This window comes from Chrysemys picta, chromosome 1, assembly GCF_011386835.1.
Source record: "Chrysemys picta bellii isolate R12L10 chromosome 1, ASM1138683v2, whole genome shotgun sequence".
In the NCBI taxonomy this organism is placed as follows: Eukaryota; Metazoa; Chordata; order Testudines; family Emydidae; genus Chrysemys; species Chrysemys picta.
In genome coordinates this window covers 232670161-232696368 of record NC_088791.1, presented here as the reverse complement: position 1 = coordinate 232696368, position 26208 = coordinate 232670161, and the positions used below count along the sequence as shown (strand labels likewise).

General features: G+C 40.8%; 1 protein-coding gene across 5 annotated transcripts in view; it reads left to right on the top strand.

Annotated features, from left to right (window-relative positions):
* The window catches only part of JADE3 (jade family PHD finger 3), a 78994-nt gene that overhangs the window by 49276 nt on the left and 3510 nt on the right, over positions 1–26208 (top strand). For 2 of the 5 annotated variants that reach the window (XM_024104453.3, XM_005283281.5), the window contains exons 4-10: positions 11720–11877; positions 15137–15327; positions 16444–16655; positions 20505–20672; positions 21842–21958; positions 23285–23758; positions 25183–25300. In XM_024104453.3, the coding sequence (XP_023960221.1) occupies positions 11720–11877; positions 15137–15327; positions 16444–16655; positions 20505–20672; positions 21842–21958; positions 23285–23758; positions 25183–25300 (1438 nt within the window). Of the gene's footprint in view, positions 1–4378; positions 4399–11719; positions 11878–15136; positions 15328–16443; positions 16656–20504; positions 20673–21841; positions 21959–23284; positions 23759–25182; positions 25301–26208 lie in introns of those variants that run through there. The other 3 variants (XM_065580815.1, XM_024104454.3, XM_042840843.2) reach the window with 3 other exon arrangements.

Sequence of the window (26208 nt, the reverse complement as noted above, 5' to 3'; positions counted from 1 at the left end):
AGTTGACTGGTATTTGTGGCTCTGGTTAGAATATTCTGTATATTTTCCTTACTAAATAAATAAACAAAAATAGTACTTGATTTTGAGCTTGCCTTTCTTTCTAATAGGGAGGTGCTTAACTATAATAACAGTTAAGGACATGCTTTACAAAAGATATTCCGTTAATGAGATATGACCACATGAAGATCTTTATTGAATATGTTCTTGTTGTTTGTTTTTATTTTTTTGGGATAGGAAAGTAGTGCTCCTGTTTTACCAAGTAAAACAGCATTTTGTGTCAGTTTGTCTTAGTTTCTTGCTTAGTAAACACAGGATCTAGTTTTTCAGAGAGCACATTCTAGAAGTTGTTCTGAAATGTTTTCTTCCTCTTCTGACCTGTGCCTTCAACCCTTCTGCTTAGGAAAGGTTAGGTCCAGGAGCCAGACTGCATACACTGGCTCCCTCGAGGAAGCCCTATAAACCTCAGCTATCTGCTCTGTTCTTCCTGCTTCCTGCCCAGCAGGACTACAATAGGAGGAAGAGTAAGGGTTTTAGGAGACCTCTGCCCCAATCCTCATCTGTGTCCATGCCTGCTCCCTCTCTCTCCTCCCCCAGACACTTAGCAGGGTCCAACCAGGCCTTTTGATGGGATGCTTGGGGCAATTTACTAGGCTGAAGTATGGACCCAGTTTTTGTGAACTGTTTTTTCCACTTTTATCGGGCGTGAGCCCACATTACCTTGGGCAGGTGGGTACTACGCATAGCAGCAGTGGGATACACCCTTCAGTTCAGTTGTTCCCCTCCTTTCCACCCTCTCTCTCTGTCCCTCTTCAGGGACCCTTTTCACAAGCAACTTCTTTGTCAAGAGATGCAATTGCTCCTAAGGTTTGGAGCTGTGGAGGAGATTCCACAGGATCTATGGGGCTGGGGGGGTTCTTCTCCCATTATTTCCTAATCCCGAAGGCCATTGGCACACTCAGACCGATTCTGGACCTGCAGAAGCTCAACCAGTTCATGCAGAACTTCAGTTTCTTCATGATCTCTTTAGCCTCTATCATTCCCTCCCTGGATCCAGGGGACTGGTACGCTGCCCTTGATTTGAAGGACGCTTATTTTCAGTCCTTCAGGGATCCAGAAGGTTGCTCGGATTAATCGTGAATCATAGGATTGGAGAGGTCATCTAGTCCAGTCCTCTACACTCAAGGCAGGACTAAGTATTATCTAGACAATCCCTGACAGGTGTTTGTCTAACCTGCTCTTAAAAATCTCCAATGGTGGAGATTCTACAACCTCCCTAGCCAATTTATTCCTGTGCTTAATCACCCTGACAGTTAGGAAGTTTTTCCTAATGTTCAACCTAAACCTCCCTAGCTGGAATTTAAGGCCTTTGCTTCTTCTCCTATCCTCAGAGGTTAAAAGAAAAATTTCTCCCTACTTGTAACAACCTTTTACGTACAGTAACTCCTCAGTTAATGTCATCCAGGTTAACGTTGTTTCGTTATGTCACTGATCTATTAGAGAATATACTCATTTAAAGTTGCACAATGTTTGATGATAAGGTTGTTTGGCCGTGGGGGCTTGGAACCAGGGTGGGCCGGCAGCCCCCCATCAGCTCCCCTACCCCCACCCCCACCGCCTCCCACCAGCCAGTGGCCCTGTGGATCAGCAACTTTGTCCTCCCTCCCTGCACCTCCCACCTGCAGTAATCAGCTGTTTCGAGGCGTTCAGGAGGCTGGGGAGAGGAATGAGGACTCGGTGCGCAGTCTCCTCTCCCTGCCCCCCGATTTCCCCCCCCCCAGCCTCCTGAACGCCTTGAAACAGCTGATTGCTGCAGGTAGGAGGTGCGCAGCCTCCCCCTCTATCCCTGCGCCTCCTGCCCACAGCAATCAGCTGTTTCGTGGCATTCAGGAGGCTTGGGAGGGGAGAGGAGTAAGGACCTGGTGTACTCTGGGGGAGGGGGTGGAACAGGGGCAGGAAGAGGGGGGCAGGAGTGGGGCCTTGAGGGAAGGGGTGGAGTGCGGGTGGGCCTGGAGCAGAGCTGGGGGTTGAGCGCCCTCTGGCACTTTGGAAAGAACAGCAAGAGAAACAGCTGGACGATCCGCCTTCATTCACCCTCTGACTCCACCACCTCAACCAAGCTTCACGGTCGTCATTGCTGAGTATAGTATTAAATTGTTTTAAACTTTTACTGTATGTATATATAATGTCTTTTATCTGGTGAAAGAAATTTCCCTGGAACCTAACCCTCCCCCACCCCCCATTTACATTAATTCTTTTATAGGGAAATTGGATTCACTTAACATCTTTTCACTTAAAGTCGCATTTTTCAAGAACATAACTACAACGTTAAGTGAGGAGTTACTATGCTTGAAAACTGTTATGTCCCCTCTTTTTTTTTTCAATCTTCCCTCATAGGTCATGTCTTCTAGATCTTCAATCATTTTTGTTGCTCTTCTCTGGACTTTCTCCAAATTATCCACATCTTTCCTGAAATGTGGTGCCCAGAACTGGATACAATACTCTAGTTGAGGCTTAATCACCACGGACTAGAACAGAAGAATTACATTTCGTGTCTTCCTTACAACACTTCTGCTAATACCATGTGCACTTCCAGTTTGCATTACTCCCGTTCGGCCAGTCAGCGGGTGTTCACAAAGTGCATGGCAGTCGTTGCGACCTTTCTGAGGAAACAAAGGGTTCAGGTCTACCCATACCTCAATGACTGGCTGATCGGAGGTTGGACCAAGGCCCAAGTAGAGACAGATGTAAAGGTAATACAGTCAACTTTCCAGAACTTGGGCCTATTAATACCCAGAAGTCTACCCTCTCCCCGGTTCAAAGGGTAGAATTTATTGGGGGCAATTCTTGACTCGGTCCAAGCCATATTTTTCCTCCTGGAAGCCTGGTTCCAACTGATAGGGGCACTCACACAAAAGCCTCAGGAACCGCCTCATCACTGCCTAAAGCTCTTGGGCCACATGGCATCATGCACCTGTGTGGTCCAACATGCAAGACTACGGCTCAGATCTCTTCAGGCATGGTTGGTGCTGGTATATGCACCGGGCTGACACCACTTGGACACAGTAGTCACGCTTCTCCCATCAGTAATCGCTTCCCTTCGTTGGTGGCTGGACCGGCTGGCAGTGTGTGATGGAGTCCCTTTCTTGAGACCTCATCCGTCAGTGTGTCTCGTCACAGATGCTTCAGTGATGGACTGGGGAGCTCGTTTAGGACCCCTCAGAACTCTGGGCCTCTGGTCTCCCGAGGACCTCGTGCTACACATTAACGTTAGGGAGCTCAGGGCAGTTCGCCTAGCCTGCCAGGCATTTCAAAACCACTTGGAGGGCAAGTGTGCATCAGTCCTCACAGATAACACGACAGCAATGTTTTATATAAACAGGTGTGTGTGTGTGGGGGGGGGACCCCACGGGGTATGCTCCTCTCACCTGTGCCAGGAAGCTCTCTGCTTGTGGGAATTCTGCATAGCCCACTCAATCCACCTCAAGGCCTCCTGTCTGCTGGGATCACAGAACAAGGTAGCGGATCACCTCAGCAGATCCTTCTCCAGCCATCATAAGTGGTCCATCCGTCCAGACATCGTGAGACACCTCTTCCAGAAATGAGGGACTCCCCACATAGACCTGTTCATAAGGCACAACAGGAAGTGTCTTCAGTTCTGCTCCTTCCTGGGCCACAGGGTCACTCGGTGTTGATGTGGCTGACAGGACCCTCCATTTGAACCACTGGCAATGTGGTGCTCTGCTCTACTTATCCTGCAAGGCAGACTTCCTAGTGGCCATTACTTCTGCCAGAAGGGTCTCAGAAATCCTAGTTCTTAATTGGAGCTGCCTTATACAGTCTTCTTCAAGATCAAGGTTCTATTGCAGCCACATCCAGTAACTAGGATATTTTCCTTCTGGTCTTCTATCCAAAGTCTCATGCCAATAGAGAGGAACAGAGACTCCACTCCCTGGATGTCAGATGTGTATTAGCCTCCTATATAGAAAGGACTAAATCATTTTGAAAATCTACACGGCTTTTTGTGGCCATTGCAGACATGATGAAAGGCCTTTCAGTCTTGGCCAGAGAATCTCATCATGGATCACTTTCTATATCGGCACATGCTACGACCTGGCAAAGGTCCTCCTCCTAATGGTGCATTCTACCAGGGTTCAAGCATCTTCGGCTGCGTTCGTAGCCCAAGTTTCTATCCAGGACATCTGTAGAGCAGCAACATGGAAGTCAGTCCATACCTTGACATCTCATTATGCCATCACCCAGCATGCTAGACATGACGTGGGTTTTGGCCGAGCGGTATTACAATCAGCATGCCAATGAACTCCGAACCCTCCACCGCCGCAACTGTTTGGGAGTCACCTACATTGGAATGGACATGAGCAAGCACTCAAATTAAAAATGGTTAGTAAACTTCCATAACTATTCTTCGAGATGTGTTGCGCATGTCCATTCCAACCCCCCTCCCCGCCACCAGCCCATCTGTCAGAGTTAGCTGGCAAGAAGGAACTGAGGGGGCGACGGGTCGGCAGGCCTCTTTATACTGGGGCACCAGAGTCGACCTGACGGATACCACTGAGGGAAAAACTTTCTGGCGGTGGTGCTCAGGGTGAGTATACAACTATATTGGAATGGACATGAGCAACACATCTAGAAGAACAATTACGGAAACTTAGTAACTGGCTTTGTGTGTGTGAGGTAAATGGGTGAGGAGGGGACTAGATACTAAGGGCTTGTCTACATCATGGGGTAATGTGCACTATGAGGGTGTGACTTTAAAGCGCATCTGTTGCACACTAACTGATCCATGTAGATCCTGCTGGTGCTCATTAAAAGTTCTGTAGCATATTTTAACTTAATACTGTTTTTCAAACTGTTACAGTACTACGTTAAAAGTGCACTAGGGAACTTTAGTGCATACCAGCGGAGTCCACAAAGACCAGTTAGTGCATGACACACATTAGTGTGCTTTAGAAATCACCGCAACAGTGCTATTGCTGCTCTGCATAGACAAGTTCTGATAGCTGTGTTGTAGGATATGGATATTGAGTAGCTAATTAGAATTCAGCATGTGCTTAACCTAAGAAATAAGGAGAACATCCTTTTATTCGTAAGTACTCCATTTCCATATAGCTTTCAATAACTATATGAAATTGCCTTTTTAAAGTGTTACATGGGGACACTGGATTTGTTTGTAAGAGATACCTGAATATTTATTTATATTATAAGTAATTATGTCCTTCAAATGTATACTGGGCAATAATAAACATTCCCAACTTCCTGTCTTACTGATAAGTTTCATCTTCAGGATTCTAGATTGTCCTATAATCATGTATTTAAAGTCTCTGCTTTGTATCAGGACCATATTGAAATTATTTGACTCACATGCAGCTACTGTACTATCTTCAGATTAGCTTGCATCTTAAATGTGCATAGAGGTTACATATGCAAGTGACTTTTTGAGGTCTTTTTTTCTATAGGCTTCATATTTTAGGATCTAAAGTGATTTTTGGTAAACTTGCAGTCCCTTGGGATGACTCAGGTTTGAGGTTATATTTCCTGTTTTAGATAGAGATCACTGCCTTCACTTCCTAAGAGTGCAGATAGAACATAATCCCTTGGAATCACTACTGCTCCAAAGATCTGGCCAACGAGGGGGAATTTTAAGACTGCTCCAAAATATGTACAACTATAAGGAAAGCTAGATTTCCAGACACTGTTCCCTTTTGAAAGAAGTCCATTCTTTGCCAAATCTGTTTGGCATAGTGACAGTATTGAGGACACATGCTGAAAATAATTTAACTGAATTAATAACTTAATAATAATTAATTAATTCTCCTACTTGCACCAGGTCTTTGTAGTAACGAAGAATTGTAAGGTGACTAATATTCGATACGTTTTTGTTCTCTGAGTGAGAGCTTTTAACGGTTGGAAGAGGCTGCTTGGTCAAAGGTGAAAAACCAGGTTTGTGGCTGATGGACAGAACTATAGATGGCTTTGTAACAATGGCAGATCTCTGAAAGAAAAGCTAAGTTACAGCATTTCTGTAACTATGAAAGAAAACTGTGTGCCAAGGAAACTTTGGTCAGGTGTTGGGTTCCTTATGATTTATTTATTTATTTATTTATTTATTTTTGTCAAGGTCCACATTTCTTGGTCAACGTATAGTCAAGGTCCAGACTCCAGAGAAAATAACAATAATGATAAATAAAAAGATTTCAGGGTCTGTTCAAAAGCGTCAGGTGGTGCAGATTTGGCCCATGGTCTGCCTATTGACTACCCCTGCTTTAGAGCCCCTATATGCCTAACAATTACATCTGATTGATTGGCCACTAGTGATACCGCTACTGTAAATCTATTTTAGTGTCTGAAGCAGAGTATCTGGTACTTAATATTGCTGAGCACAGACTGTGTGGTTGGTACTGAGCAACAAAGGAAAAAAAAATAGTCCAGGTCCCAAGGGACTTGTGTTCTAAAAATATAGATGACACAACTCTCATATATAATGGATAATGAGAAGAAGAACTCGCCTTAAAGCTGTGTTGTGAGAATACTGACTTCTCTAATAGTGTTTTCACTGCTAGTACTAGTAATCACTCTGTTTCGATATGAAGTTTTCTGTGGTTTTAGTTTCAGCCAGTACTTACAAGTGGTAGTGTGTAAAGCACTGCCTTAAATAACATTAAATAGTGTCTTCTCAAATAATTAAGCCAGTAACTGCTATTTTTAAATGTATTGAGTTTTTCCAGGACTCTTCAGAAGTGTGCCATGCTAGTATTTCTTATACATTCCCCCTCCCACCCCCCAGTCCTCTTCCACAGTAAAGATGGAAATCACGTGGGTTTGAATTGGTATAAAACACTTTGTTTTATTTATTATATTACACTGCTTAGAAAAATGGGGTGTTTCAACAGATTTCAGTTTCCCTGCAGTGTTCTCGCTCCAGTATAGGGAAACTTCAGAGCTAGTTGTTATTGCCGGTATGCTTCTAATCAACAATGGTATAGCTAGGGCAAGCTTTAACAACATGTCTGGGGCCGGTGCTGTAATTGGTTATAAATTACTCTCCAAAGTTTGACTTTAAAGTTAGTAATTCGCTTCTAAAGGTTTGGTTACTTGAGGAATCTTACAACAGAAGACTTCTGTAAACTGAGTGCTCTAATATAAGGACATTAGGTGGTGGAGACTCTGGGGTCTGTTATAGTTTGTTTATTTTTGTTAAGCTTCTGTTTAATGTGCGCTGCTTCTTCTAGCTATAAAATAGGCTGATGTGGTATTATGAGCTGCCATTTCTGCCCCAGATTACTGGCAGCCTACCTTAATAAGACAGACATGGTTGTGTTCATTTTAAAATAATACAAACATGCTTGTATAATAATGAAACTGTCTGTCTGCCTGATTGATTTAAAATGGAGTTTTAATAACTAGACCCAATTCATATTTAAAGTTTGCTAGATCACTTGCTTTAGAAAAAAAAATGGTTGTTACTCTTTTTCCAGTAGGCCCATGGTTAGAAATGCTCAGATTCTTTTTACAATGAGTTTGCAAAAAAGCATGTTTAGCTGTACCATCCTACACAGCTTCAAAATCTATTTCACACTGAGGGTGCAGGCCAATAAAATTCTGAAGAGGATTCTAAACTAGTCTTAAAGTGGCTAATAACATCAGATTGAAGAGGATAAAAAGCTGTGAATCTGAAACGTCTACTTATTGTTTTTATCTGACATTGTCTCAGTGGTACCAAGAGTTCCACCAATCCATCAGAGCTAATTTTCCCTTCTTTTGATTTTTGCCCATTAGATCACTTTTGGCTTACAGGGTTTTTTTGTTTTGTTGAGCATGATCAGCCATGATGTCCACCTGAGGCCAGTTTCTTTGAAACAAGCCATGGTAACTGCTTTTGCTCAATGTATAAATACATTCGTAGTTTACCAGTGCATTTATTAACTTCTAGCTAATTCAAACTGTAAATGTGCCCTTCACTTAAATCACTTTGCTAAATTGTGTGTACCTACCTTTTTGAAGAGACAAACTAGAGGAGGCAGTCTCTGGAGCTTATTCCGTTAAAACAACATTGTGTTTAGTTTCAAGAAACTTAATTCCTTTTTTTAAACCATATCAGTGCAAAAAGAACTTAGTGCGATTACTCAGTGTTTGTGATTATTATTATTTTTTTTTTTTAGAAAGCATGTATTGCATTATACGGCTTGTACTGAATAATGCTGAAACATGATTGTATGGTTGCTGTCGTTAGACACACAGAATCCTGAATATAATATTGAGCATTGTAAAGTCTTTAGTTTAACTTTAATTCTTAAGATACTGTCTAGTTTCAGTGTCCTATACACTGAGGACAGACCAGTGTCTGGAGGGTGTTGGGTAGGTTGAGGAGGCTGAGGTAGGAGAAGAGTGTCTGTGGCCACCGAGGCAGAGGTGAGTAGGGACTCTTGCCTAGGGTTCTGAGTGACCCTACTTCACCACCCGTGTTGGGACTGATTACCTACACTCTGCCTCCTCTAGTTGCTGCTAATTGACCATTACTTCAGTCTGGAGCGATTGAGCAGCAGGGAGATAGAGGTAGAGGGAAATGGGTATAAAGTAGGCTGTTGATTAATTGCAGTTAACTCTCTTGATTAAAAAAAAATGTAATAGCGATTAAACAAAATTACTGTATATACTCGATCATAAGCCGGTTCGTTTATAAGCCGATCCTCCCCCTACCCCCAAAGATGGATAAGTAAAAAATGGAAATTTTTTATAACACATTCATAAGCCGACACTATAATTCAGGGGTCAGCAAATTTTGGCTTCCGGGCCATCAGGATAAGCTGTTGGCGGGCCGAGATGGTTTGTTTACCTCGAGAGTCCGCAGGCACGGAGGTAAACCTAAGTAGACAAAGGTGTTCCAGCGCGCCAGCTGCTTACCCTGACAGGCTAGGACAGCAACTGGTGGGGAAAGTTTTTGGGGGAGAAGCTGGGAGTCAGGGGAGTAACCCCTGTGACCACCCCCCACATGACCCTTCCCCTAGCCCGGGACCTCCACACTCTCCCCAGACCATCCCTTCCCCCCCTTATCTTGGGAGGGCCAGGGGAGGATGTTTCTGGCCTGGCTGGAGCTGCTCTGGCAGGCTGGGCAGCGCAGCCACAGCCTGTTCTGGTGGGCCAGACTGGACGGCGCGGCGGCAGCCTGCTCTGGGGGGGCGTGGGGCTGAGCGGCGTGGCTGCATCCTGCCAGCCCTGGAGCTGCAGCTGCTTCGGAGGCTGGGAGAGAGCAACGTGGCCAGAAGCGGAGAGACTCTGGCCCCGCCTCTTCTCTTCTGGCTCTGCTGCCTCTCCTTGCTCCCTCTGTTGAGGGGAGGGGCTGTGTCCCATCTCTCTCTCTCTATACCCGTTCATAAGCCGACCCCCTTCTCTGGTGCTTCCCTTTTTTACTAAAAAAAATTAGGCTTATGAACGAGTATATTGCAATTCATTGCAGTTTTAATCGCACTGTTAACCAACAGAATACCAATTGAAATGCATTAAATATTTTGGATGTTTTTCTAATTTTTCATATATATTGTATACTGTGTTGTAATTGAAATCAAAGTGTATATTATTTTTTATTATATATATTTGCACTGTAAAAATGATAAACAAAATAAATATATTTTTCAATTCACCTCATACAAGTACTGTAGTGCAATCTCTTTGTCATGAAAGTGCAACTTACAAATATAGATTTTTTTTTACACATAACTGCACTCAAAAACAAAATAATGTAAAACTTCAGAGCCTAGAAGTTCACTCAGTCCTACTTCTTGTTCAGCCAATCGTTAAGACAAACAAGTTTGTTTATATGTACAGGACATAATGCTGCCCTCTTCTTGTTTACAGTGTCACCAGAAAGAGAACAGGCATTTGCATGGCACTTTTGTAGCTGGCATTGCAAGGTATTTACGTGCCAGATATGCTAAACATTCATATGCCCTTTGATGCTTCGGCCACCATTCCAGGGGACATACTTCCATGCTGATGACGCTCTTTTAAAAAAAAAAAAAAAAAGGCATTAATTAAATTTGTGCCTGAACTCCTTGGGGGAGAATTGTATATCCCCCTGCTCTGTTTTACCCGCATTCTGCCATATATTTCATGTTATAGCAGTCTGGGATGATGATGACCCAGCACATGTTGTTCATTTTAAGAACCCTTTCACTTCAGATTTGACAAAAACACAAAGAAGGTACCAATGTGAGATTTCTAAAGATAGCTACAGCATTCGACCCAAGGTTTAAGAATCTTAAGTGCCTTCCAAAATCTGAGAGGGACGAGGTGTGGAGTATGCTTTCAGAAGTCTTAAAAAAGCAACACACTGATGCGGAAACCACAGATCCCGAACCACCAAAAAAGAAAATCAACCTTCTGCTGGTGGCATCTGACTCAGATGATGAAAATGAACATGCATTGGTCCACACTGCTTTGTACTGTTATCAAGCAGAACCCGTCATCAGCATGGACGCATGTCCCCTGGAATGGCGATTGAAGCATGAAGGGACATATGAATCTTTAGCGCATCTGGCACGTAAATATCTTGCGACACTGGCTGCAGCAGTGCCATGAGAATGCCTGTTCTCACTTTCAGGTGACATTGTAAACAAGAAGTGGGCAGCGTTATCTCCTGCAAATGTAAACAAACTTGTTTGTCTGAGCAAATGGCTGAACAAGAAGTAGGACTGAGTGGACTTGCAGACTCTAAAATTTTACAGTTTCATTTTTGAATGCAGCTTTTTTGTACATAATTCTACATTTGTAAGTTCAACTTTCATGATAGACATTTCACTGCAGTACTTGTATTAAATGAATTGAAAAATACTATTTTGTTTTTACCATGAAAATACTAGTAATCAAAAATAAATATAAAGTGAGCACTGTACATGTCGTATTCTATGTTGTAATTGAAATCAATATGTTTTAAAATGTAGAAAACATGCACAAATATTTAAATAAATGGTATTCTATTATTGTTTAACAGTGCAATTAATTATGCTATTAATCATAATTTTTTTTAATTGCTTGACAGCCCTAGTATAAAGCCCACAGTGGTTTTCTGTGGAGAAATGGGACTAAGGAGTAATGGTCTCAAGTTGCAGTTGGGGAGGTTTAGGTTGGATATTAGGAAAAACTTTTTCACTAGGAGGGTGGTGAAGCACTGGAATGGGTTACCTAGGGAGGTGGTGGAATCTCCTTCCTTAGAGGTTTTTAAGGTCAGGCTTGACAAAGCCCTGGCTGGGATGATTTAGTTGGGAATTGGCCCTGCTTTGAGCAGGGGGTTGGACTAGATGACCTCATGAGGTCCCTTCAAACCCTGATATTCTATGATTCTAATGTCTCGGAGGGTATGGACTAGCAATGTGTGAGGCTCCCAGTCTGGTGAGGGTGGGATTTCCTGGTGCTCAGTGGGATTGGGGAGGCCTCAGGAGGCAGAAAGGCTCTTGTGTGAGGGGAGGGAGGGAGCAGGAGTAGGGAAGGACACGTAGCTTCTGCTGCAAGACAGTGAACAAGGGGTGTGTGGGGCAGTGGGTTGAAAAATTACAATTTAGAAAGACTTTTTTAAGAATACGTGACAAATAGACCACATTAAATGTGTTAACAGGTTGGTTATTGTGTTAGGGGAAGGGAGAATGATTTAGATTCCATTTAATACACCTGCCTTCTCTCAAATAGGATATCTGGGTTTTCTTTGCAGGTGTTCCGGAAGGACCTCATTAGTGCCATGAAACTCCCAGACTCTCACCATGTTAACCCTGATGAATATTACCTCTTTGCTGACACGTGGAAACAAGAATGGGAAAAGGGTGTTCAGGTCCCAGCCAGTCCCGACACGATTCCACAGCCTTCTCTTAGGTAATTAGTCTTAAACATTGAATGTGTTTGATACTGGACAAATGAGTCTCAAGGATTTACAATCTAATTGCAGCTAATGCTTGCTTGCTTAGTATACTTAAACCTGTAGTACAACTGCTTCCCAAGTCCAAAAATCTTTTAAAAATTAAAATACACCTCTACCCTGGTATGATGTGACCCGATATAACACGAATTCGGATATAACGCGGTAAAGCAGCGCTCCAGGGGGGCGGGGCTGCGCGCTCTGGCAGATCAAAGCAAGTTCGATATAACGTGGTTTCACCTATAATCCGGTAAGATTTTTTTAAGTATCAGAGGGGTAGCCGTGTTAGTCTGAATCTGTAAAAAGCAACAGAGGGTCCTGTGGCACCTTTAAGACTAACAGAAGTATTAGGAGCATAAGCTTTCGTGGGTAAGAACCTCACTTAAGATTTTTTTGGCTCCTGAGGACAGCATTATATCTGGGTAGAGGTGTATTACCTATTTGGAGATGTCAGTGGTACTTGGGGCTGGAGAGAATAGGCAGATCTGAACTGAAGGCGGAAAGCAAACATGCACTACTCATAACTAGGATCAAACTGAAAAACAAAGAAAAATGCTTTCTTTGAGCATTTGGCGCACTGCATAAAACGGTCATCTAACTTATTGTGACCAATCAAATACAATTCCAAATAGAAAACAGTATTCTGTTGCATTGGTTATATTACATAAATCTACCCATAAAAACAGGACAACATAAATTGTAATAATGCAGCAAACACTTAATCCACCTCAGACAGGATCTAGTTGCCAGCAGTGACTGATATCTGTCAAAGCTTCAGAGGAAGGCAAGAACCTCCCAGAATCATTTTGGGGGGGGGCATGAGCATCCTTCCTAGCCATCTCCAGTAACCTGTTTCTGCCCTGACATAAGCGGCTGGGAACTTTCACTGTAAAATAAATATATTACAGTCGAAGTGTGTGTATGTGTATATATGTGTGTGTGTGTGTGTGTATATATATATATATACACACTATTCATTCTCCTAAACTCTCTACCACTTCAGTGTACGTTTTCCTTCTATTTTCCAGTCTAATGCTCTTGATCCTGCAGTTAGTTTTGCATTGGTGGACCTCTGTGCACTAGCAGAGCCTCTTTGACTTGGGGACTTAAATAATTACAGTTTTCAGAGTTGCTAATCATTTGTGGGCCCCTCCAAGAAGACCTCTAACCACTTTCCCTTTTTGAAATGTGATGACTGACACTTTGGGGATCACCCAGACCAGTAAGGGGTTCTGTCACTATCTGCCCTGTACCTTGGGTCTTTTATGCAGTATCTCTGGTTCAGATCTCTGACATCAGTAGCCAGCCAACAAGCAGAAAGTCTCACCCTGCTCTCTCAGCCTAGTTATCCTTGCAAGGTGATACCAACAGCCCTTGCAGTCTCAAGTCTCCCCAAATCCATTCTCCTTGAGTTTTTAAGTACCAGACAATCAGGCTGGTCCCCTCTGGTTTGTCACTCCTGAAGGCATGAAACTAGACTCCCCCCTCCCCCCCAATACCAGCTTTATTTGGCATACACACTCCATATAGGTTGCACAACAGACACCTACTTGAGGTATAAATAAACCAACAGTTTGTTTAATAGAAAAAACACAGATTCAAGGATAAAATAGTAAAAGAAAGTGAACATAAAGATGCAACCTCAGGCTTTACTCTTCCCTTTTAGATAAAACAATACAAGTTACTTATCCCCTTTTAACAGTTTTCTAGCGTACCCCCAGCTATAGGGGGAGATCCAGCATTCATGGATAGCCTCCCGCTTAGACTATCCCTCAGTTTCTGGATAAAAACTCAATCCCAAACCTGCTTTTAAAAGGCTTTTTTTTTTTTTCTCTCTCTCTCTTTGAGAACAGTGACTTCATGGTTCAGGTTAAGATTTTGTCTGGTTATTTTTAGGAAAAGTCATGAGCAATAAACAAGAATTAATGGAAGCTGCAGCCCCCCGACCCAGGGAGGTGGACAACCGGAGTCCTGAAGTCACAGAGGTCACAAATAATCATGGAATCTGTGACCTCTGTGACAACTCGTAGCCTTATGCATGGTTATTCAGGGTGGGGGAATCCCCTCTTGACTTGGTATCCTGGGTGTGGGATGTCTCAGTGTCGTCTCATGAAGTCTAATGGTACATCAGTTGTCTTTTCTTGGGCTGGACAGTGGACTGGCTACATGAAACAGGATTCAAGTAAACGCTGGATTGAGAGGGGCCCTCCTTGCTTGACTGCTCACTGCCCTGCTGTGACGTGTAGCTGAAGTTGTAGTACAGATTGAACACAGTTTTGGTATACATAAATACATAGATTCATAACCATAGTTTGTATACATCTCTCCTAATGACCGTCACATTCAGAACATTACAAGCTTGCATAAGATCTTACTCAATATATTTTTGTAGTACAATAATACAGTATGCAATCAGTTGGTTCAACTGCTCATTCCAAGTGGAATGTAATATTTGAGATGTAGATATGCAAATAAAAGTGAATTTTGACATAGTTCAAAATTTTCAATGTTTTAAGCACCAATAGGTGAGATTTTCAAAAAAGGTTAAGTAATTTCAGAGCACAAGTTCCACTGAAGTCAGTAGGACTTGTGTTCTCAAGTCACTTAAGCACTTTCGAAAATCCTACTTTTAGGTGCCTAAATTTAGGTTTTTGACCATAATTTCATTTTAATGCAACACAATTGAGCGGCCTAATTCTGTTGTGTTTTAACTCTTTTTAGCTGAATATAATCTCTTTACTGAAGTACTATGAAAATCAGTTAATTCAGAATCCATCAGTAAGAAACATTTCTTGTTCTGTATTATGCATGGTCTTACTACTTAGTTAAATTTAATCCATCTGTCTGCCCAGTTCCTCAGGCTGAGTAGAGTTGTGACACTTCTGTGTAGTTTAGTTTCTTGTCATCAATCTTCTTTCTTACCACCTACAGTGCGATCTAAAGACTTTCTGATAACCAATCCTCTAGTTCACTGAGTGAGGGCTCAGTAGGAACCAACACTCCACTTGTCAGCTAGTGACCTTAACAGAGTTCCTGAGCAGACATTTTCATTGCAAAAAGACCACCCTGGTGCTCTTGTCAGTCATTGGGCCATTGGAAGTCAATGGAAACGGAGGGCATTTTGCACCTGATACCAGACACTTAACATTTTCCAGGAATGGGCCCTAACCAAAGAATTAAAGCTAACCATGCCATTTCTCTTAATTTTACATTTAGGGTTGTAGCAGAAAAGGTGAAGGAAGTACTGTATACACGACCTAGGAAGTACATCCATTGTTCCAGCCAAGAGCCCACAGAACCTGGTTACATCAATATTCTAGAACTGGCAGAATCTGTGTGTCGCTATGACTTGGATGACATGGATATCTTTTGGCTTCAAGAGTTAAATGAAGAGCTTACGGAAATGGGTAATTTTACAATGCAATTTAATTATTAAAAATTGAGTTGGGAATTCAGTAAGTGGTCTTGCGTATTTGTAGAGATGAGTTCAGAAGAAAAATGTTAGGGAAAAATAACTTTAGAATGCTGACATTCCGTCAAAGCGTTTACAGCAGTCATTTGCTATATTAGCTTAATTTGAAAGATTTACTAATTGTGGCTAAGAACTTTTTTCTTCATATCCTTCATGATTACGTGCAGCTTTTGCGGACTCAAATATCAAGTGGGTTAGAAACCATTTTTTAAGTCCCTAAAACTTGAAATTCCCCTTGTGTATAAGAAAAAAGCTTGTATTTTCATTCCTTATAAATATGCACAGTGTCGGTACAAAATGTGGACTTATAGTTTGACTTTGAGGAAGACACAGTCTCTGCCTCCTGGAGCTTGCATTCTAAATTCACAATACTCAGGATGTTGTGACAATCTGATTTTAGCATGGCAGATCCTTTTAAAACAGGCTTCTCTTACAGTGGATTTACATTAATCTGAATGGACTAAGTGTGTGTTTTTTAAGAAAGAATGTGAATGAAGACAGGGTGATATGGACAAAACCCAGATTTGTTCATAACTGCTTGATAGTGTATTCATTTATCTTTTTATTAAAAATCAATTTTTCCCTGCCATCATGCTAACATAGATGTGTTGGTGGAATATTTTGTGGGATTTTATAGCAAGATATAAGCTTTCTTTGATAGAAAATTACTTTTGGGAGTAAATGACTTTTTGAAAAGCACATTGTACCACATGGCATTGTTGTGGTTTCTCTTCCACATGTTGCTTTATTTGCTTAAGTTGTGGTCTTGAAGAAAAGTTACTGTAGTTTAGCTTTTTACTCCAAGATTTGGTTTGTTTATTATTTTGTTATAGTTTTGAAGTTAGCCAGTGAACTTTATTAAACCAAATGTAACTAGTGGAGAATAAACATTTTGTAAATAAACGTTTTGCGTCAGGATTTACATAAAGATGAAAAAGTGGGCTCTGTTTCCTTTATTAGTTGATAGAAGTGTATTTCTCTTTTGTGTTTTCCTGTGTCTTATCTTTACTCATAGATTGTATATGCATTCTAATCCCTTCCCCTCTTGCAGGATGTGGGCCCCTTGATGAGAACACAATGGAGAAGACAGTAGAAGTCCTGGAACGGCAATGTCATGAGAATATGAACCATGCTATTGAGACTGAGGAAGGGCTGGGCATAGAATACGATGAAAATGTGATCTGTGACGTGTGCCGGTCCCCTGACAGTGAAGATGGGAATGATATGGTGTTTTGTGACAAGTGTAATGTTTGTGTCCATCAGGTTTGTGTCTGAAGAGATGTTGAAATTGTTTTTGTTGGTGGGTGTGTGATTTGAACTAGCTTTAAATAGCAATTTGGAGGGCTTTTAGGATCTTCTAGGCATGGAGACTGCTACTGCTTGAAGGTGGACTTTTGTATTCCTACAGATAGTTGGTTATGCTGTCTAGCATCGTGAATATCGAAGTGATGTGGTCTGAGGACAGGGGGAATGCAGGTCTAATCCCAGCTCTGGCAAGCACTTCTCTGTGGCCCAGCACAAATTCTTTCCCCATCTTTAAAATGGGGATGATACTTGCCAATGTCACAAGTATATTGTAAGGATGAATTCGTATTTTAAGGTGCTTTGAAGGTAGAAAGATGCTAAGAACTATAGAGCCTTCGTTAAGGAAGTGACTGAGGTTTTCCATCCTTGTTTGGCCAGTTAATTGGAGCCAGAACCTGACTGCCTAAAGCTGGGCATCTAAGCCAAATTTAGGTACCTAAGTAAGTGGACTGATTTTTTTTCAGAAGTGTTAGCAAGCTTGTTCCAGGTGCCTGTCAGCCAGGGATATTTCTTATTATGACATTGCAAACGTTAACTTGATCTTGAAACTGGATGAGTTCAGTGGGGCACCGCATAAATACAGGGATTCCTACTCGTAGAACAGACTGCAGGGTTCTGATTTCTACGGAGTCCTTCTTTGGAAAAGATGATGCTGTAAATGTTTTTGAAATTAGACTAAGACTTTTCTTATTTTGTGACCATTATAACTGAACACTCAGTGAACATAACTTACATAGGCCTCTTAAAATCATGCTTTGTTGTGCTGGACATTAGTGTTAGCAGGATTAGCGTAGTAACAGTTATCAAATTTTTCCCCAGTGGTGGTGGGATTTTTTTTTTGGGGGGGGTACCTCTAATTTAGCAAAGCTCTGAGTGAATGCATTGACTTTTAGTCACCCACATTCACAGACTCAAATGGTGTAATATAGTATCTTTTGTAGTTTACCCCTCTAGATAGCACAAAGAAAAATGTAACAGAGTTTCTCTAGTTTATTTCACTAACAAAAAAACCTGAAGCCACTTTTCAAAATGTCAGTTTTTCTTACCCCAGGTCTACACTACACACTTACATTGGTATAACTGCATCGCTCAGGGATATGAAAAATCCACACCCCTGAGTGATGCAGTTATATCAACCTAACTCCCAGTGTAGACCGTGCTATATCTACAGCGAATATAGCTACCGCCTCTCGGGGAGGTGGCTTAACAATGCTCTTCACTAAAGCACTGCAGCTGTGCCAATGCAGCTTTTTAAGTATAGACCTGCACTTAGTTTAGGCTTCCTAGAGTAGGAAATGAAGCCATTAACTAGAAAATTCTGAATCAAAGGAATTTGAAATTGGACTTAAGCTACTAAAACTGTTGTAAACTGAGTAGTAGTAGCAGTAAAAATCTAAGTGTGAATTTAACATAAGAATGGCTATCCTGGGTCAGACCAAAGGTCCATCTAGCCCAGTATTCTGTCTTCCGACAGTGGCCAATGCAAGGAGCCCTAGAGGGAATGAACAGGTAATTATCAAGTGATCCATCCCCTGTTTCCCATTCCCAGCTTCTGGCAAATAGAGGCTAGGGACACCATCCCTGCCCATCCTGGCTAATAGCCATTGATGGACCTCCAGGAATTTACCTAGTTCTTTTTTGAATCCTGTTACAGACTTGGCCTTCACAACATCCTCTGGCAAAGAGTTCCACAGGTTGACTGTGCGTTGTGTGAAGCAATGCTTCCTTTTGTTTGTTTTAAACCTGCCTATTAATTCCATTGGGTGACCCCTACTTCTTGTGTTATAAGGAGTAAATAACACTTATTTACTTTTTCCACACCAGTCATGATTTTATAGACCTCTCTTATGTCCCCTCCCTTAGTTACCTTTTTTTTCCAAGCTGAACAGTCCTGGTCTTCTTAATCTCTCCTCATATGAAAGCTGTTCCATACCCCTAATTTTTGTTGCCTCATTCTGTACCTTTTCCAATTTAAAATATCACATAAAATGAAAAGCTGACTTGCTAAATCATTTCTTAGGCAAGAGCTCCCTCTATTGTTTTTTTTTTTAAAGTACTGTTACATCTTTCGACCTTGCCACTCAGATTTAAAAAAAAAAGTTTACAGTGTTGCGAGATTAATTTGACTTTGGTGTTTATTATAAATATTCTGACAGATTCAAAAGAATTTTGTCTTCCTCATTTTGCTGCTCTTTGTATTCTTATGCTTAATTTTCATACTGAGATCTTGAAATCAAAAAGCCAGCATAAGAATATGCATTTTTTCAGAATAAGGATAGACTTTCTCATAAGGGAATATTTTAAAAATCTGGATTTTTATCTAAGGGGAAAATGTCTACTACAACTTTAATAGTCCATATTGGAAAATTCACTTTCCGTAGCCACTGTACCTCAGCATCCTGGCAGGTATTATGTTGTTACTGTATGTTCTATCTAATGCCTAAGTGTATGTGTGATATTCCTGAGATGAGCTGAGTTGCTGTGTGAACTTTGAATTTTCAGATGTTTCTGTGATTATAATTTCAGATGTCAACATGTGTATTGCTTTAGTCTAGAGACACTAACTCCGTGAAGTCTATTGAGTGCCTTGAGGCACTAGAATCCTAAGGGTTGGTTGGCATTTGGGAGACTTAGATTTTTTTGTTTTTAATTTATCAGTAGTGTTGCGGGCCCTAGTGAAGACAGGATTCTGGTTCTTTAAGCTCTGTGTCCTCTAGTGCTGCTCAGAGCATCTCAAATAAATTGAGTTTTAAAACCGTGGCTGCAGCTTGGCCCATCTAAAAGTAGGGCTTTCGACATTGCTAACCCTGAAGCAGGAATGGCAGAAAACTTCTGACAAACATCTATTAATAAACAGGGCCTTAGTTAGAGTAGCCACGTGGAATCAGACATTTGTGGAAACTAGTAGTTTGAGACTTTCAGCACATAGCCTGATACTCATTTTTAATATCTATCTCTTTCCATTTCTCAAACTTTGCAAAGCATGCATTCCTCAGAGCTGGAAATGGTGGACACAGAGAAGATTGTAGGATGTTTCCACAATGTTTGCTGCACTCTGCAATACTTTAAAAATTCTAAGCTTCCATTTAGGAAAAAAAGCTATTTCAATTGGCAGGATACAACCAACATAGTTATGCGCTGTTGTAGTAATCCAACCTGATAGAAAACAGTCTCCAGCCAAACAGCTGTAGCAAAGGTGCAAAGATGGGGGGGAGCCCTCAGTGACCTTCAAAACATATACCTGGAGCCACTGTAAATGGTATTATTAATCACAGGAAATTGCTATTTTTTTCATGTAATTTTTTTAATCAATTTTGATTAAATATCCAGAACTACCATTGTAGAAAGACAAATGAAAAAGTAAGCATCCTTCAGCACCATGTTTTACATGTTATGTATATTTTAACATAAATTTTACAAAGAAAGGGAGAAATAATTTGTTCTAGGAACCATAACTTGTGCATTCCCTGACTTTGTTTTAACTGTAATCGTAGCTTTTTATGGAGAGATTATCAAAGATACAAAGGACAGTTAGTGCCCACCTTTTAGTGACTTTCAATGGTAGTTGGGTACCCAACTGCTCTCTGCGTCTGAAAGCCACCCACCCCATTACAATTAACATTTAATTTGTGACTATTCTGATCTGTGTGTGTTTGATAAGGAGGTACTAATTACATCCAAGAGAAAGTGTTGAGTTTGGGTAAGATTTGTAGAGTGTAATTTTTTAAAAATATAATAGTCATTGATGTAAGCCTCTGATTGTTTCACCTATACACTGAAGTAGAGAGAATTTTCCTTTGTCCCAAGGCATGTTATGGAATCTTAAAGGTTCCCGAAGGCAGTTGGTTGTGTCGCACTTGTGTTCTCGGAATACATCCTCAGTGTCTCCTGTGTCCAAAGAGAGGAGGTGCCATGAAAGCTACTAGGACAGGGACCAAGTGGGCACATGTGAGCTGTGCCCTCTGGATTCCAGAGGTAAAACTAATTTATGTACCTTTTTAACACATTCTTTTTCTCATCATTATCCTTACCGCTTACAGTGCCCCATCTTAATGTTGAGTTAAGGAGATAATAACTTAATACTAGATGTTATGCTGATGAGGTTTGCATGATTTATAAAAATTGGACCGTCCAAGTCATGTACAACTAAGAATAGCATTCTTTTCCTTTCTTTTATTGTAGTAAGCACTTTTTAGCCATGTTACAAGCATCTGACTGACTTACATGGAAGCATTACTGTTGCAAGACATTAGTTCATGAGGTGCCACTACAATTTATGGACAATTACTTATTTAGTTTTCCTTCCCTTTTACTTACACACTTGACTTATTTCCTGATAAAATAGCACGTGCATCCTCAGTGTAATGTATAGCTACAGAGCAACAGTTTTCGTTGAGTGATTTGAATTTCTCTGTTTAATATCTTTAACAGTTGCTGTGTACTTTACCTGGTTTCACAAAGTTGCATAGTGACATAGTGATTGTTCTGAAATGAGAACATCATTGAAACTAATGCAGTATGTGCAAAGTGTGTTTTCAGATCACTGGACAGTAATTTTTAATTTCCTGTTAATGTAATTTTCTGAGAATTTCTGTATTATCTTGGTTTAAAAGAATTTAATCACTGCTAAAGTAGCCTTACAAATTCAGCCAGTGTAAAACAATGTTTTATCTTTCAAAGTAGCATCTTTCAAAGTATCCTAAATCTCTTAATGAAAGAGGAAAATTAGAGCATATATAAAATGGGCTATAGTCAGAAATATATGTAAGGAGATGGATAATAAATCAGGAATTTCAGTAATGTGAAGGAATATAGATTTACATAATTGTAATGAGATGGGAATGACCCAAAAATTGTGGTGATGGAAAGATGGATCAAGATTAATATTGAACCATAGGCTAAGCTCTGTGTGCATTCCTACCTGCTGGACTCTGCAGGGTCCCAAGCTCTAAACTTCAAGTCCCTGCTTTCAACTATGAGAAGTAATCAACTGCTTCTCACGTTTCTTTGCCGGTTTACCAGATGCTGTAACAATGTAGTTTGATTTTACTGGAGGTATTTATTTTCTTACTAATGTATTGAAAGGTAGATTTTTTTTTTTAAATTGTCCTGATAAATGCTTCCTGCACTATTGTTGTTTGCAGGTTAGCATTGCTTGCCCAGAAAGGATGGAACCAATCACAAAAGTGTCTCACATTCCGCCAAGTCGATGGGCTTTAGTCTGTAGCTTATGCAAACTTAAAACTGGTGCTTGCATTCAGGTATGTACCAGTTCTGCAATGACTTCTGTCTATCTGAGCATGAAAAATAGAATTTGGATTTAAACAGCATTTTTCACATTCCTAATGCTCCATAATGGTAGTGACTGTTGGCAAACAGGGCAGCTGCCATGCTCTTAGCAACAGCTCATTAAACAGTCGTGGACATAGGAAACGTTTGAGCTAGAGCGGAGATTTTCAAAGTGTGTGCGCGGGGGAGTGATGAGATGATCAGGGGGTGGGAGCATGTGGACCTGACGGGGCTGAGATCAGCAGGGGGCTCTGTCTGGCAGAAGAAGGGGACAGAGCTCTGTGCGGGCTTTCTCAGCTACTGGGACTAGTCTCCCTGTCCATCTTGCTCTTTCATTGCTGCAGCAGCCACAAACTGGCAGTTACCCTACTCTGCCGAGGAGGCTGGCAGGGGACCAGAAGGGTGTAGCTGGGGAGTACTAACCCTGCCCCCTCCTGAACCCATCAGTCCTTCAGTGTGTATGGGGCCACATTGAAGGGCTCACAGGGTCAGGAGGGGGCTGGATCAGCACTCACCAGATGCAACCTTCCACTCCCTGGCTGACCCTAGCCCTTCAGCGTTGCCCTGTTCAATTCCCTTGTGTGGGGAGGAGCAAGAAAGGCACCTCCTGCCCTTGGACTCTTGGGTACCAGGCACACCCTCCTGCCCTATCTCTTAGAAAGAGGGGTGTGTGCATGGACCTGAATCTCTGAAGTGGGCTCAGGAAAAGAAAAAGGGAAGGAAAAAAAAAGGGGGAACTCTTGAGCTAGTGTCCTGATCAAGACAAAGAACTGCCTTTGAATAAAGCTATGGGATGTTTAACTACCAAGTGGATAATTGCCAGAGATGGACAGAAGTGTCTTCAATTTAACATCTTACTCACAGAAGAAGAAAAGTTCTAAACTTGCATTCCTTTTGAAACAGGATGTAATTATAGGTTCTGTGAAATCAGAGGTAGAAAATACTGGAACTGTTAGCCAAATAACCTAATTCCGCTCAGATTTGGTTTTGTCATCTACTCAGATCTAAGATGTACTAAATATTTATACGTTTGAATTTCCCTACTTAAGATTAAATTGCAGTTTCTATTATAACACACACTTATTATTTATGGGATTTTAATGTGGAAGAATTGACTTGCTTTGGGATGAAACTTAGCCTTCAGTTTCTCAGCTGAGGAGTACCTAAGGCTCATTACATTTTTAAGTATAACATGGAAAAGTTTATTTAAAGGGGTGGGTTTTATGTAACTTAAGCATTCCTTGGTCCTTTTCTCCTTTCGTTGCTACTATTGGCTGACTCTAGTGTTTCACTCATAGTGCTCTGTGAAAAGCTGCATCACTGCCTTTCATGTCACCTGTGCCTTTGAGCATAGCCTAGAGATGAAGGCCATTTTGGACGATGGGGATGAGGTCAAGTTCAAGTCGTACTGCCTAAAGCATAGCAAAAACAAGCAGAATTCGGTGCCTGACGTTGATGAGAACCCCAAGAGCATGGCAGACCAGAAGCAAACAGAGAGTGAGAAAACTAGTTTGCGTGCTCAGAAACTGAGAGAGCTGGAGGAGGAGTTCTACTCATTAGTTAAAGTGGAAGACGTTGCAGCAGAACTGGGCCTTCCTAAAATTGCTGTGGACTTCATTTATAATTACTGGAAATTAAAGCGGAAAAGTAACCTTAACAAACCATTGTTTCCTCCCAAGGAGGATGAAGAAAACGGCTTGGTGCAGCCAAAGGAAGACAGCATTCATACCCGCATGAGGATGTTCATGCACTTGAGGCAGGATCTAGAAAGGGTAAGAGTGGATGGTAAAGATTTTTTGACTACATACCTGTAGGTGAGCAAGGTTCTTGCCTTAAATGCTGTGCTTAAAATTTCTTGTAATGCTTTTTTCAACTTTATTCTGATGAAATCAGAAGTATATTATGTCCAACTTTGTCTGAAAAGTCCCTTGACGTCAGAGTCCGAGAACTAATGTGTAAACTTCCACCAGAAACAACTGTGGTGTTGATTTCAGCACAAATTTTATAATTTTATTTTTTTGTACAGGAAAACTCTTCACAATGAATTTTTTGAATGTGGTGACATTTTGAAATGAGAACAAAATTTTCTGAACTTATTGACAATTTTTTGTGGAATATTTCAACTTTTTGTCTCATTTTGGGATTAAAACAAATGTTGGGGTTTCTTATAGGACAAATTCTTTTTTTGAACAGGTCTAATTGTGTGCCAGGGGAAACACTCAGCAAATATTGTTCAACAGAACACAAGCTGTCTGTGTCCACAACATTTTTGACACTTTATCAAGAGATTTAGCACCTGGTTCTGCTACCATTATAGTGGGTGGAAATGTTGCTATTCACGTAAATGAGTGAGTGAAAGCAGAGGGCTATAACCCCTGGAATAGTCTTAAATCCCTTTCCCCCCCCAAATCAAACTATTAAAGTGATTATCCAAAAGGACTAATTCCGAAAGCCTTTCAAAATTGGGTGGGAACTGAGAGCATCATTTTAAAGGTGACCTGTAAGTCACTCTGTCACATTTCAGCAATATGAGAGCTAAGAGGCCTAATAGCCAGACTGACTCGGGGGTCATCCTTAACTTGAATCTTAAGTAAGATTCATGAAATCCCCATGTCAGTATGGTTTCCTAACATGGTAAGTGTGCTGTTAAGAAAAACAAACTATTGTATGTTTTTGTACAATGTATTACTTTATAAAATTGCAGTAACTTCAGAAAAACACAATATGGCTGTATTTAAAAATAAAAGTACCGATCAGCCTTCCTGCAGGCCGACCCCACACAAGTGCTGTAGCAGCTGGAGTAATGTACCAGAGTAGCAGCTGGTGATCTGAATGGACTATGTGGTGTGGGATTTACGAGAGAAAAATGGGAGTTCTAAAATCTGCTTGATGGCTCTTCTTTTAACCTGCTTATTTGTTCACTTGTTGCTAATATAGATGGGAATTTGACCAACTGATTTGCAGATCGCTTTTAGCATCTTCTTTAATTTTTTTTCTTTTTAAATCTTTGCAATTAAAAATACTTGGCTTATAGTTGCATATGATTCTATAAAATTCACTATGGCTTTTCTATTATAGGGCTTTACATGTGTGAAGATGCTTTGTTCAAGAATTCAAATGTTAATGTAATATTCTTGACCACTTTTTTAAAAAAAAAAAAAGAAAATTCTAAAATCTCTGGGTTTTTTTACTATAGGTAAGGAATCTCTGCTACATGGTGAGCAGAAGAGAGAAACTGAAACTGTCGCACAGTAAAGTACATGAACAAGTCTTCAATTTGCAAGTCCAGCTCATTAATCAGGAAATTGCTGCAGGTAATGTATACATACAAAATAACAGTAATTGTATCTGCTAAAGATCCTGACTCTGGGTATGTCTGGCCTATGTCACTGTTGGCATTTTAAACCTGGGTTTTTAATGAGTTCTTCTGAGTATGCACTCTCCTTGCCAGCTTTCTTAATTAGCAGCACATGCACAGCATTTTCATCTTCTCCAGAGTCATACTTTGGTATTCCATCCTATCCTAGATATTTATGGGGTGCCATATACAGATGAGATACCAATCACTGTAGCATCTAGGCACCACAGCTGTATTACTGGTATCTGCATCAGGTAGGTTGTGGGATTTTCTCTTTGGGTTACTGTTCTATACTCCCATTTTCCCCACAGTGGCTATATATTGCACACTTTTATTGGTCTCTCCCCAGTTGAAGGAAAATTGCTAACTTGTTAATTATTTCCTTTAGACACAGCTGGAGAGAATGATTGACAAAAATTCACACTATTCTCATGTCTCCTTTCATATGTCATGAATGTTTCAGACAAGTTTCTCAGTTTGAGATTTGTCATATTCGTCCACCCCACATAATGTTTTATGAAGTTAAAAATGGATGATAGCTGCCTTGGAATGCTAATGTTCCAAAAACAACTTTGTGCCTTATTTTTCTAGTGAATGTCATGAAACAATGATTGAAGCTTCTGGAATGAGGAAGACTATGTACTCTGTATGATTATTTTTAACTGAATACAGGGGCTGTGTATTTATATAATATAGTCTGTAATATATTGGGTGAAAAATGTTTTAAAGAATACACAGCTTTAAACTATAAATTTGAAGAAAAAATTGTCCTTACAGAATAGAAATATTAAAATGCTTACATAAATTCTGTTTGGTGCTTTGGAACAATTTAATTTTTAATTAATGGCTTCTCCTTAACATCCT